Source organism: Anser brachyrhynchus, assembly GCF_964034855.1.
Source record: "Anser brachyrhynchus genome assembly, chromosome: 1".
Taxonomy (NCBI): Eukaryota; Metazoa; Chordata; class Aves; order Anseriformes; family Anatidae; genus Anser; species Anser brachyrhynchus.
Genome location: NC_137694.1, coordinates 176,073,875 through 176,087,740, shown reverse-complemented (window position 1 = coordinate 176,087,740; position 13,866 = coordinate 176,073,875). Strand labels below are relative to the sequence as shown.

The 13,866-nt window shown below is 36.7% G+C and overlaps 1 protein-coding gene across 3 annotated transcripts in view; it reads right to left on the bottom strand.

Moving 5' to 3' along the window:
- The window catches only part of DIAPH3 (diaphanous related formin 3), a 239,336-nt gene that overhangs the window by 59,036 nt on the left and 166,434 nt on the right, over window positions 1–13,866 (bottom strand). For all 3 annotated transcript variants that reach the window (XM_080575719.1, XM_080575717.1, XM_080575718.1), the window contains 2 exons: window positions 2,562–2,657; window positions 2,025–2,084 (listed from right to left, as the gene is read on the bottom strand). In XM_080575719.1, the coding sequence (XP_080431845.1) occupies window positions 2,025–2,084; window positions 2,562–2,657 (156 nt within the window). The remainder of the gene's footprint in view (window positions 1–2,024; window positions 2,085–2,561; window positions 2,658–13,866) is intronic.

The following is a 13,866-nucleotide window of genomic DNA, read 5'->3' as shown; positions in this document are numbered from 1 at the left end:
TTGATAACAGAAAATTAAAGAAGCCTTACAATTCTTTGTTTGATCAGCCACACTACTTACTTTAGTGAGGTAACTGTTATATAAAAACAAGCTTTGCTACTGAGGGTCTAGAATACATTCTAGATAGTATACAACCTACATAATTTCTGATTTACAACAAAATAAATTATCAACCAGCAAATTCTCAACTTAGGGTTTGAATAGTGAAAAGGGGAGGGGAGGGGAGGGGAGGGGAGGGGAGGGGAGGGGAGGGGAGGGGAGGGGAGGGGAGGGGGGAGAGAAGTCTAATAGATGAACTCGAAGAAACCAATGACCTATATTTCTATCATTGAACTCCCCAGAAACAACATCAAGTTCAATGCTCTGTTTGGCTCAAGATAGGAAGAAGCAACATACAGATATTGTGACAAGTGTCCACAAATCAAGAACATACTACTGAATTCCTTAAAAGCAAGTTTAAAATAGTATTTATCCAGTTTCATAGCAAACAAGACAGGTGCAACAAAGGCTGGATTCATTCTAAAATATCTTAGAATAAGATTGTCTCAAGATGATCTATGGAAAAGTGACTATGGTAAAAACAACAAAACATCCAAGAGTTTACTTTTACTTTTCTAAAACAAACATATGATCTTTAATCAAACTTGAGCATCATATAATATCCATCAGATGCACAAATCAGTGTGCAAGTTTTGCAGAATTTATAGTCTTGGTTTCTTTATTAATTTTTCACCTGGAACATAAAACATAGCCCTCATGTTTGTCCAAATGCATTTATAGTTTGAAAACTGGAAACTATATTGCCAGGAGATAGGAAGATAGAATGGGCTGAAAAGAAGCAACATTAAGCGGTAACACTTATAGGATAAATTCAGATGTGCTCTGTAGTCATTATTTAAATATCAATATATTATGTGCCAGACAAGCACCTGTCAAATATACTTCATTCTTCCTTGGGCCAATTCCTAGAAGTGAATTAAATTATCTTTCAGCTGTCCTTCTAGCTCTATTTTATTTGATTTTGTGTTTAATAATGACAAAATCTCTATCTTCTTTTTTCTACTCTAGTCACTTAAGAAATAAACATGTAGGAAAAATGAAGTAAAATTAATATCCTCAATGTGATGGCATCTGCTTTATAAATTCTGAAGTGTATTTAAATATCAAAAGAGAATGCATTCTGCTTATAAAACTGAGAATTAAGATTTTTTTCTTTAAGTTTCTTTAAGTTTTTTCTTTAAGTTTAATTTTTCTATAATAGAGATACTATGTAAAACTTTTTCTTGAGACCACTAGGTTAGAAGCCACCGAAAACACGCTCCATACTCCTCAGGCTTAATTAAAACACAGATAATGTAATAATGTTCTGTAGATTATCTAACAGAGCGACCAAACACCCATGCCCTCCCTGTAACTTTATGCATACGAGCAGTCCTACTGATTCAGCGGGATTTTTTCAGGAGCTTATGCATAAACACATGCATAGGACTCATACTCAACATTTGGAGAAATATTTTGCCATGAAATAAATGATTAATTTCCTCTTTACTGATACAACATCACTTTTGAATTACTGGTAAATGATAGCTTATACCTGGGCTACCTGTATTACCAGTAAAAACCAAGACAGACAGAATGAATTGAAAAGGTTCTCTAATTTGGTATCATAAATACTTAACATTTGAAATGTTCCACAATCTTTGCTTTCTAACACAGTTCATAATCTGTTAAAAAAATCCCTGCAGTATTGTTTTTAAGGATTATCAAAGTACTATATTTTAAACTGTAATCAAATTTTAAATAAATACAAAAAACCTACAAACGATAGAAGAAATTTGCAAAGTAATCAGCAAGTACTGTTTAAGGCTGTAATATGCATGTGAACCTTAAGAACCAGTTTCCAATACTGCTTCAGTATTCCACTAATGTAGAAAACAAAATATCACAGCAATCTTTTGAAAGCACAGATCGACTACATAAGCTAAGTTAAGAAGAGCATGCAATTCATGAATATGGTTCATTACCATGGTTACAAGCTTTCAGCACAGGCCTCTGTGTGGTTGGACTGACATTTTGTGGTATGTCTGCAAAAGCAAGAAAACAATGGAAATAAAACACCTCTCTTAAAGTTACTGGAGTATTGCAACAACATTAGCAAGCAGAAATATTTTCAAGTTAGATATTTATAGGTGTACAGCTACAGTTAATACCAGTGAAATAATCTGATGCACTGGCAGGGCAAGATGACTTTTACCTCCCCCATTCAACTGTTGCTAGTATAAACCCCCAAAATGTAAAGTACACAAGGCTGCATGGAAGAGAGTTAACAATCAGGCTATGCTAAGTTCACTACACTGATCTCCAGAGCACTACGGACAACAGCAAAACAGCCTGAACATCCCTGAAAGATGTAACCGCAAAAAAAAAAAAAAAAAAAAAAAAAAAAAAAAAAAAAAAAAAAAAAGAATTAAACACAACAGCATTTAGGTTCCGGAGCACTGGACCAATAATACTTTTATCTTTTTCTGGAAAGTGAAAAGTAAAATGTAATTAATATTCACCTTTAGCCCTTGGTATCCTTTTCCTTCGGTCTCGAAAAGCTGCACCTGATTGCAAGGCCTCCAAGAGGCTATCCATCACTCCAGTCTCCTCACCTTCTATAGCAGAGAGAGGGAAGGAACACTCTTTGATTACCACAGCAATATCAAAGCATAAATAATAAGAACAATAAACAACAACAATAGAAGATATTCATGGTAGAATTAAAACTACTTATTTCAAACTTAACCAGGCTTTTAACATTTACCAATAGCTCTCTCACAACTAAGCAGAACAGATTTGGTCTTCTCTACATTGAACTAGGCCAAATTTTATTCCATTCATTTCACATTCATTCTTTCTCTACTGTTGTTTTACATGAAATGTCATTTCACTCATATTTTCATTTCAGTACCCTTTTGCAACTGCAAATAATCAGTTTCATGTCAGCTTTTGAGAGCTGTCCCTTAAATGATTTGCTATATTAGACAAAAGAGATTATTTCAGTTATTGTTATAAAAAGTTGAAATTGTTTCTCAGCAGGAAGCTGAAGGAACAATATTGGACTAGATAGGATACAGAGTGTTATCCATAGGTAGCTTTAATCAAAAGCCATTTTCCTTTTATATTTAATAACCCGTAGCCAATATTAAATAATTGATGTAGTTCAGGAAAATTCTACTCATCGTATCACATGTATGTATAATATTCCCCTGAAAGAATTATGAATGTTACCATGAGATTATAATTAATCAAAAGCATTAAAACCCTTACTTTTATTTCCTCAAATAAAAACATCAGAAAAGCTTAGATTTCTGAACCTTATTAGCCCCTTGTCTCCACATCCATGAGGACGAAGAACACACCACCACAGATTTCCAATACGATGAAAAATCTCCACAGAGCAATAAAGAATTACATGACAGAAAACTCATTATGCCTCACTAGGCAAAACTCCCAAGGTCAACATACACCTTGGATACAGTCAGACACATCATATGATTCTGCAGTTATTGCTAACAGTAATATTCAGATCAGAATCTAATCTAGCTAGAGAAGAGATACTACATATTTAAGGAATTCTGAAAGTGCTGGACTACGATTAAGGCAGGAAGACAACCTTCTAGACATGAATATGGGGAAAACTATTAGGAGAAATGTTTCTTGCCAATATTATTTCTATCTGTTTTCCTTCTTTAAAGGAATTCCATCTTTCATTAAGGCTTAAAGAATTCTATCATCTTTCTAATATATGTGGTTTCAAGGGCAACAAAATAAATAAATAAATAAATAAGACAAATGAAGTTCAAAGTTACAGATGGGAAGACCTGGCAAAGAACTGTCAAATCAGCATGGGCCAAATTATGAATATGACATTCTAGAAACAACGTATTTACTTTCATTACTCTACAGAGTCAAGCGTTTAATCTAATTTGGCTTCCAAGAATCTAAGCCTGGATATCACGCACAAGCCAAAGAAGAAATCATTCCAAAAAGAGACATAAGATTTTGTGAACTGAGATATGCAAATCATTAGTTAAAAAAACAACAACCAACAAAACACAGTCGTCTCAAAATCTGAGCTTTCCTGTCCACAAGAAAAACAATCTTCAGATATGACTTAAAACCAAATGGTGGTAACTATTTCATTAAAGGTAATAAGAGTTTCTATTTTCAAAAACTCCAGAGAAATACACATATAAACATATGTAAAGCTCACAACAGATGTTCTATAACATTGATTCAAAATTAAATTAGATTTTCTTAAACATTTTGACATTTTTTCTAACATCAGCAACTACTTTATTGCTTACAGACAGACTAAAAATATTTTTTAAAAGCTGTTTTTGTCCAATTGTATTACCACATAACAAATTGCACTTCATTAGTACTTCTTTAATTTTTGCTAATTCTACAAATGTATTTCAGAAAATGATTTTGTTTTCAGTTTTTGAATTTCCTAAAAGTATTCCCCTAAGGAGAACACTCTTCCTTCTTTGTTTCATCTACTACCCCAAGATACTGGTCCTCAAAATGACAAAACTATAATCTGTGAACATCCTTAGTTATCCTTTTTTCTCTAGCCCAAACTAGTTAACTTAAATAGCTTACCTCTATATACGAAGAGAAATAATGAAAAATTAGGAAATATTTTACAATTTTGTATAACATTTAAACCCATTTATTTTCTATGCAATACATGGCAGATATAGAGTAAATGTGAAGACTGAAATACTGATTTTTCTCTTCCTTTGAATTTAGTATAACATGCTTTACTACAGTGAAGTTTGCTCTCTCATGACCAGTGAACCAGCACAGCTACTAATTGGAACATACCTTAAAAATTATTCAGATCATATATTCAGCTTCCTGTTGTTGTTGATGTTCCCCCCCCCCCCTTTCCTTTTTCCGTCTGATCTCATGCAACTCCCTAATATTCATGTCTCGAAAACACTCTGCAAGTGTTTCAACCCAAAGTGATGCTTGAGGAAGAAACCGTTAGTTACATTAAGGTACAAGAATGTTGGAGGAAAGTTTAAAAACATTTTGAGAGATAGCAATTCAAAAAAGACTCAGTAATATCACAATCCCCAAAATACCATCAATGTTTATGGAAGAAGAGTTCATAAAGTTTGTTTTAGGCAGTAGGAATAACAGAAAAAAAATAAAATTGCTTTCAATCCTATTTCAGCATGTCACCTTTTTAGCCTTTCCATGACTACCATGGATTCCTACTTACTTCAAAAACATAACAGTTTTCAGTAGAAAACCTGGTGCATAATCTGCTACACTATATTAAAAATAAATAAATAAATAAATAAATTCAATAATAGAATAAAAATACTGCAAAAACAACTTTTTGTTGCATAGCTGGAACACATTGAAGGGTACTATCTATTTTTCACACTTATCTGAAATATACTGCAGTCAGAAATTCAACTAGAGACTAATGTTTTCATTGACATGCAAAACAGTTCATAGAAAAATAAATGGCATATATAAAACTTGAATAAAAAAGAGAAACAAAAAAACCCACACACCTCTAGTAATTTTACACTATGCAGAGCTATATTGAAGAATAGTTAACAACTGCAAATAAAAATATTCATAGTTAATGTTCTGTACCCAAAACATGCAGAAAGCCTGTTTTTCAAGCTTCTACACCTTCAGTTAGGCTCCAAATTCTGTTTTTTGATGCCGAAACCAACAGTTGATTTCAACACCTTCTGTGATGTTGTACAGCTGTTAATACCCATACTGTTATTGGCTATCTATAACCTCGCCCAAGTTTTTGTGATGGAAAGTTTAACAAATGAATGTGTACCATGCGATACTTAAGAAATCTTTTAAATTGCCCTGGGAGAACTGTGTACAACATAGCTATTGTGATAGTGTAAGAGTGGAAAGTATTGTTCAATATTAACACTTCCTATGGGACCTTTAAATCAGCTTTCACAAGTTGCTGCAGACTGCTGTCACCAGTCCCAAGGGGCTTCCTAATTAGTCAAGTGTATCAATCTTTTGACATTCTAGAACTAGTAATTCCAGTCAACTTGCAGATAGCTGCACAGTCCACGGTAATTCCTTTGAGAAATATACACTTTTATGATCTCTTTTCCTTCAATTGTGGAAAAGGAGATTTAAATACTTTTTAATATCATACCTAATTAAAACTCATACAACTGTCTTTTAAATACTATCAAAAGCAGAAGTAAACTTACCGTAATAGCTGGTAAGTTGTGCCCTTGACATTTCAGTGCCAAGTCAGATATAAACTGCCTAATTTCATAATTATGTTTTTAAAAATGTCAAAAATACTACAGATGCTTCTCCTTAGCGCATTATTATAAGCTTGACAGTACAACTTTTAATGTCTTATGATAGCAACAGATACTGCAGTAACGAGCCCAGCATTTTTATGCAGTTATTAAGCAGCAGATGATATATATCGTAATTTGACTAGCAGTAGTTCATGACAAGAAAAATCACAAATATCATTAGCAGTACTGTTTCAAAGTAACAGTAGTGCAACAAGATTACTGTGGATTAAAAATGTTTTATTTTTTACAGTTTCCCTGCAACTGTCCAGTGCAAACTAAAACATCATACTCGATGCTAGTTCTCCAGAAGGTCACTTTAGCAAGAGAAAAACATCTCATAACATGTCTATTTCCTCTTTCAAGGAATCAAAGCTTTATTCAGCCACTCAAATAAAACAAACGCACAAAACAAAACAAAATGCTTCAGGAAAAAAAGAATTCTTTATCATGTTCTTTGTTGACACTACCTGTTCGGTCTGCACACTTAGGACATTCATCTACAGGAACTTAGACTGTCAGTTTCCACCAGGATCTATTTTTGAGACATTGCAATTAAATACAGCTTTTATACTGTAAGTAACTAAAGAACTAAGCTCCTGCAGTCAAATTCTGAATACTAAGTCTCATTTGAAATTAAAACTCTACAATTTGGATAAACATATGCATTAAAACCAGACCTTATGTACTGGGCTCACATGGCAAGGTTTTGGCAGCGGGGTGAGGAGCTGCAAGGGTGGCCTCTGTGAGCAGAGCCCAGCAGCTGCCCCATGTCAGATCAGAGCCAGCTCCAAAAGAGACCTGCCGCTGGCCAGAGCTGAGCCAGTGAGAAACACTGGTTATGCCTCTGTGAGACCTGATTTAAGAAAGGGAAAAATGCTACGCAACAGCAGTTGGGAGAGGAGAGTGAGAAAATGCTGAGGGAAACAGCCCTGGAGATACCAAGGTCAGTGCAGCAGGAGGGCAGGAGGTGCTCCAGGCAGGCAGCAGCAGTTCCCCTGCGGCCTGTGGAGAGGCCCCTGGTGGAGCAGGCTGTCCCCCTGCAGCCCACGGGTCCCACACGGAGCAGATCTCCACGCTGCAGCCCGTGGAGGAGCCCCGGTGGAGCAGGTGGAGGTGGCCTGGAGGAGGCTGCGGCCCATGGAGAGCCCCCGCAGGAGCAGGCCCCGGGCCGGAGCTGCAGCCCGTGGAGAGGAGCCCACGCAGGAGCAGGGGGTCTGGGGATCGGAGGATTTTAGAATGGTTTTAGTTATCACTGCCCTACTCTGTTAGCAATAGGCAACAAATTACATTAACCTCCCTTATTCTGAGTTTGTTTTGCCTGCAATAGGAATTGGTGAGTGATCTTTCTATCTCTGTGTTCTGATCTCCATGTCCTTATCCATGAGCCTTTTTTCATCATATTTTCTCCCCCTGTTCTTTTGAGGAGGGTGAGTAAGAAAGCAGCATGGTGGAACTTAACTGCCCATCAGTGTGAAACCACAACACCTTAATATATCTTTCTCTTCAGCTCAGGATATAATTAAGGTCAGATATATTAGGGAGAGATTTAGGAAAAAAAATCAACAAAGTATATATAACAAAATATATATTTTTTTCTCTTTCAAGTGCTCCACTGTATGTTTGTTGCATAACGATCGATTGCAAACAGTACAAAGCAATGCCCATCTGATTAAAGGTTTCCATCTGAGTAAAAAATGGAAGGACCATTTTCCAAATATCACAAGAGGAAAACTTGAGCAATGGTATAGAGTTTGATGATTTAAGCTCCGGGGAGCAGAGAAGCAAATCACTGAGAGGGAGATAATTGTGGCCCTCAATTCAGAAGCAAGCTCCAGTGTGTGGAAGTGGTTCCATCTTTTCATTCTCAGTTTCTCAGACAACCAGATTCTGTGAAAAATTCGTACTACTGACATATAACTTCTAGACCTCTCAGCCTTATACATGAACAGGGGTTAGGAGACTTTATGGAGACTTTATATTGTCAATATAAAAATACAAAGGAATCAATGTCCAGAGAAGGAAAGGTTTCAAACTGTGTGTCAACATGACCCCCTAAGCTCAGACTCCTCGCTCCAATGAAATTCAGACATAAACTTGTACAGAAATTGTGGGTGGATGTGAAGGTTAGCTTTGTCCAGAAAATACAGAATGTGTACAGACTTCAACTTGGATTTGCCTTAAAGTCTTCAATTTTTTTCTGGCAAAAGCCATGCCACTAATCAGATAATCTTCACTGATAGGCAAGTGAATGAATATATTGCTATCAGATGGTATTTCAGTAATGGTGCACAGACTAGAGTAATAACTCATAACACAGCACAGGGGTTCCTTTGACCCTCATAAATCCCTGTGAGAATCTTAGAATCATAGAATAATTAAGGTTGGAAAAGACCTTCAAGATCATCTGGTCCAACCACCCCCTTACTACCAACATCACCCACTAGACCATGTCCCTAAGCACCACGTCCAACCTTTCCTTGAACATCCCCAGGGACGGTGATGCTACCACCTCCCTGGGCAACCTTTTCCAATGCCTGACTGCGCTTTCTGAGAAGAAATGTCTCCTAATTTCCAACATAAACCTCCCCTGGCACAACTTGAGGCCATTCCCTCTAGTCCTGTCACTAGTTATCTGTGAGAAGAGGCTGGCCCCCAGCTCCCCACACCTTCCTTTCAGGCAGTTGCAGAGAGCACTAAGGTCTCCCCTGAGCCCCCTCTTCTCCAGACTAACAACCCCAGTTCCCTCAGCTACTCCTCATAACTTGTGTTCCAGGCCCTTCACCAGCTTCATAGCCCTTCTCTGGACACAATCCAGGGCCTTGATGTCCTTCTTCTACTGAGGGGCTCAAAACTGAACACGTGTTACAGTGAGGAAAATGTTACAGTGAGGAAAAAAAATAATCTGGTGTACAGATGCAAAGTTGAAATAGCTGCCAAGTATGCCTTGGATGGACTGGCTGAAAAGACCATTCCCTTTATATTTAACTAGTATTAAATCCAGCTTCTGCCAGGAATATCAGTATTCACTTATCTTTCCTCAGAGGCGACTTCAGGCAAAAGACTAGCCCTCCCAAGAAACATGAGTATATACCTCAATGGAATCACAGAAACAGCCTAGTCCAGAATCAGAAGAGGTATGTTTCTTAATGATGCCCAGCACAAAGTAGTAAGTGTTTGCTAGTGCTTCAAAGCCCTAGAAATTATAACATAAGAAAGTACAAGTTCACCTAATGACTAATGCACCTATTCCATAAATCTTCTTGCTGAGGAGACTGGGTTTCATTCTGCCTTGTTTGCTCTTGCTAAAATTGTCTCATTATTTAGTTGTCATTATAGTGCTTTTATTGGACACAAAAAGATTTTGACTCTGAGCCTATGAATGAAAGTTTGACACAAGTTCCAAAGAGTTCACAACAAGTGAAATGCAAACAAAGCTTTCATCCTTCAAAAACCCTTAAAGATCATTTGTTGAAATAAAGGTTGGTAACACCATCATTTTAACTCCCATAAGACAATTCAGACCATAGAAAACAAAAAGGTAAAATGTGGTTTTAGAAGTAGTTCTGTACAGGTGATTAAAATAAATACTTAATGATGTATGATGCCTATTTCTGCATCTCATTTGGATCCCAATTTTCCATTTAAATAATTGGACCAAGAGTAAAATCATCTTAATCTTGAACTTTGTGACAAGTATATAAAATCATGTTCATCATGGTTATGCAGTTACATTCTTCTTTCTGTGACAACAAAAGATAGCAACTGTAAATCTCCTTTCCACTGAGGTTGTCCAGAATCAATGATATTGATTCTAGATCCAATACGGAGTTTGCCACAGCAAGCTTTTCTGAGAGATATCCACAAAAAGATTTCCTGAGGGAAATTGGACTTACAGAAGAATAAACAGAATTCCACAGCTCTGAAATGGTCTACCCAGGACTTGGTACCAGGGCCAATACTGTAATATCTTCCTTAAGAACCTGGATATTGCGACAAAGTGCACCCTCAGCAAGTTTTCATATGGTGCGCAATTCAGATTAAAGGTTGACAGAGCAGATAGCTGTGTCCCCATTCAGAGGAACCTTGAGAATTTGGAAGGAAGGAATCTTAATGAAATTCAGCAAAGGAAAATGAAAAAACCTGCATCATGTGGTGAGGCAAATACCAGTGCAGGCAGAGGCCCACTAGTTAGAAAGCAGCTTTTCAGGAAAAAGAAAAAAAAGGTGTGTGTGTCGAATTCTGGTGGCCAACATATTGACCATGAATGAGCAGTGTGCCTTTGGGGCAAAGAAGGCCAAGGTAGAACATTGCCAGCATGTCAAGGCAGGTGATCCTTTCCCTCAGCACTGCTGAGGTGAATCTGGAGTGTTCGGTCCAGTTCTGGGATCCCCAGTACAAGAGAAGCACATAATTGAGCAAATTCAGTCAAGGGCCATGAAGATGATTAAGGAACTGGAGCATCTCTGCTATGAAGAAATGCTGTGATCTGGGACTGTTCAGCCTAGAGAAGAGAAGGCTCGAAGGGGATCCTATCAATGTGTCTAAATACCTGATGGGGGCATGGGTGGGGTGTAAAGAAGGCTGAGCCAGACTCATCAAGAAGGTGCCCAGAGACAGGATCCCCTACTGGCAATAGGAACAAACTGAAATACAAGAAATTACATTTAACTGTGTATCTTTTTTTTCTGTTGATAGCAGTCAAACATCAGAACAGGTTGCCCACCTACAACAGAAACTCTAAACATGGCTACAATAAAAAGTAGCTTACTGTTCCACTAAGTCCTAAGACACTAAAAATAAGTCTGAAAATGAAATGGTTTATCTCCATACAGACCCATTCTCTCACCAATGCAACAACACACAATATTCTTACTAGTGTGCTATATTTTTAGAAAGACAGCTTTAAGACAAAAAATTTTGATGACCCCTTTTCTATGTATTAGGGATATTCTGCCTTTTCAACAGAAAAAAAAAAACCAACTGATAAATTAATAAAAATACTAAGATTTAGATACTTCTATTTAATTACTCCTAATTAAACAGACCATCATAACAGAACAAAATCAGCTACATACAAAGAGGTCAGTCAATAAATTTTTACTGTTGATGTATGACTTCTCTGTTTTCTTTACACAACACAGCTTCAGCTCCAATGACACTGACAAGAATGCAATCAATCTGTTTTTCAGACTAGCCAAGAACTAGTATTTCCAGTGCTGTTGTTTCAGGGAGTGAGAAGAAAAATCTATTTGCAGAGACTTGTCAATTACAATTTCATTTAGAAAGCAGTTAGAACCACTCTATTTGCATTTTTATGTGAAATTAGCTTCTTATATTATATTCAGCTACAGATATTCGCATATATGTGGGGGTGTGTATGAACATCTGTTTCTTTGTTACCGTGGGCCTTTGAAGGAGTTCATTGAGCACAGGGAAAGACATTACTATTTCCATTCAAATTTATAAACAACCAATAAATCAGAAAATATACACAATGATCACTCACACTGACAGCTGTGCTACAGAGATGAGGGCCTGAAGGAACTTTAAAAGTTATATAATTTGTCACTTGTAGAGTGGGAACATTCAGACTGGTAACACAACTGAGCTTAGGCACAAGAAAGCTTCCATGCAGCTTTTCGTAGGCATGAGCCTTTCTATTTAGCAGCTATAAATGCACAAGAATAGCCAGGAGGATCAGATCAAAGGGGCCACCTAGTCCTACATTTGTCTATTGGTAGTCAACAGCAAAGATATATATATATATCATCTATCTATACATATACATATATATATAAAACATCTATAAAGAGGACAAGATAAATATGTAATGACTTTACAGAATGCTGTCTTGGTCTCCAGCAGTTTATGACTCAGAATTTGTACTAGCATTTAATAGTAACTTCTGCCAGCAGGCTTCAGAAAACAAATATTTTGGTGTGCAGTAACAAAATTGTACTTCTGTAGAACCACTGAGGTATTGCTGAGTGAAGATAAGTGTCTCAAGTGAACTGCATAGAAACAGAAGCAGCAACAGACTCAGTTTGAAGGAAGAGTCAGAGACGTGACCTTCTCTTCTGCAAGCTTTCCGACAATGGCAGAAGAGGTTCTTGGCTTTTTTACAGCCCTAGAGTAAGGAAATTAAAAATAAAGCATAGCCTCCAGTGCCTTCATAAGTATATTGATTCCTCCCCAACTTTGCCACTGGAGAGAAGAAACTTTTGATGATTCAAAGGGAAAAAAAAAAAAAAAAAGAAAAAAAAGCATTTACATGTAGTGCAAGTATGAGTTTAAAGAGGACTCTAATGTGGCCCTCTTATGGAGTCTCCTGTATTGGAGTAGGAAATGCCTGCTTAATCCAAAACCTGCTATCTGCATTTCTACTAAATGTTAGTCTTCTTAATCCCAAAGATGGCTCCAGAGATTGCCGTAGTTTTTAATGGTATGTCATTTTAAGTTTCAAGCATTTTTTATATATTTGTTTAGAAATTTTACTGCTACAATATAAATGGCAAATCTTAGGAGAATAAGGGTAAATAATGTCTGTACATTTTTTTTCCAAGAGTTCTGTTCATTTTGACTATTTTTCTCTCAAATATTGCCCCCCCCCCCACCTCCCCCAGGGGCTTTATATAAACTTCAGTTTCCCAAATTAGTAGCCTTTCAGCGACTATCTCCATAGGTTGTACTTCTAAGTAAAATTTTCAGAAAGAATAATTGTTTCTGCTAAACTTTTTCTTCTTTTGGAGCTTAGTACTAATACTTAGTACAAATGAACAGTAACTGCTGCATTCTGTGCCCTTGGGTTACCAACAAGTGCATGAACTACACCTCCATGCTTCAGAAGATTTAGCACCTTTGAGATCTTGTTAGAATATGTCTTGTGACTATTAGTTGTTGTTTTTTAATTAATATACACTCAGATCAGTTCTACTTTTTTTTGCACTACAGACGTCTAATTCCCTGAACATCCTACAGTGTGAGACCTGATGGGGTTTTGCTGTATCTCAGCTTTTGATGTGGCCTCTGCAGATGTATCACACATTGTTTTTCAGGCTATTTTTTTTCAGCTGAACATGCCTGTATTTTTATAATTCTCTGTATCAGTTTCAAATACAAATTTGACAAATATTCTTAAGGGAACATTTGCTGTCAATAATTTACCCAGATTTATGTTCTATTGCCAGAATACAATCGCAGCTAAAAACCAAGCTCCATTATCAGTTCATATCTCCTTTCCTGTGGATTTGTGGTTAATTTCTGTCACAACTAGTTCCTCGTTCCTCATGCATGGAACTTTTTTTTTTTTTTAAGAGGTATAAAACAAAATTAGATCTAACTATCCAAGCTTGTCATGAGCTTACTGTCAACTGTCCACTAACTATTAATATTATTAAGTGCTGACTAGACAACTATATATGGTCCCACAGCTGTTTCTGCTCATTGTTATTTAACTTAAGAGAAAAAGTTGTGATTCTTAGTTATGGAACAGATTTATCCTGCTCTG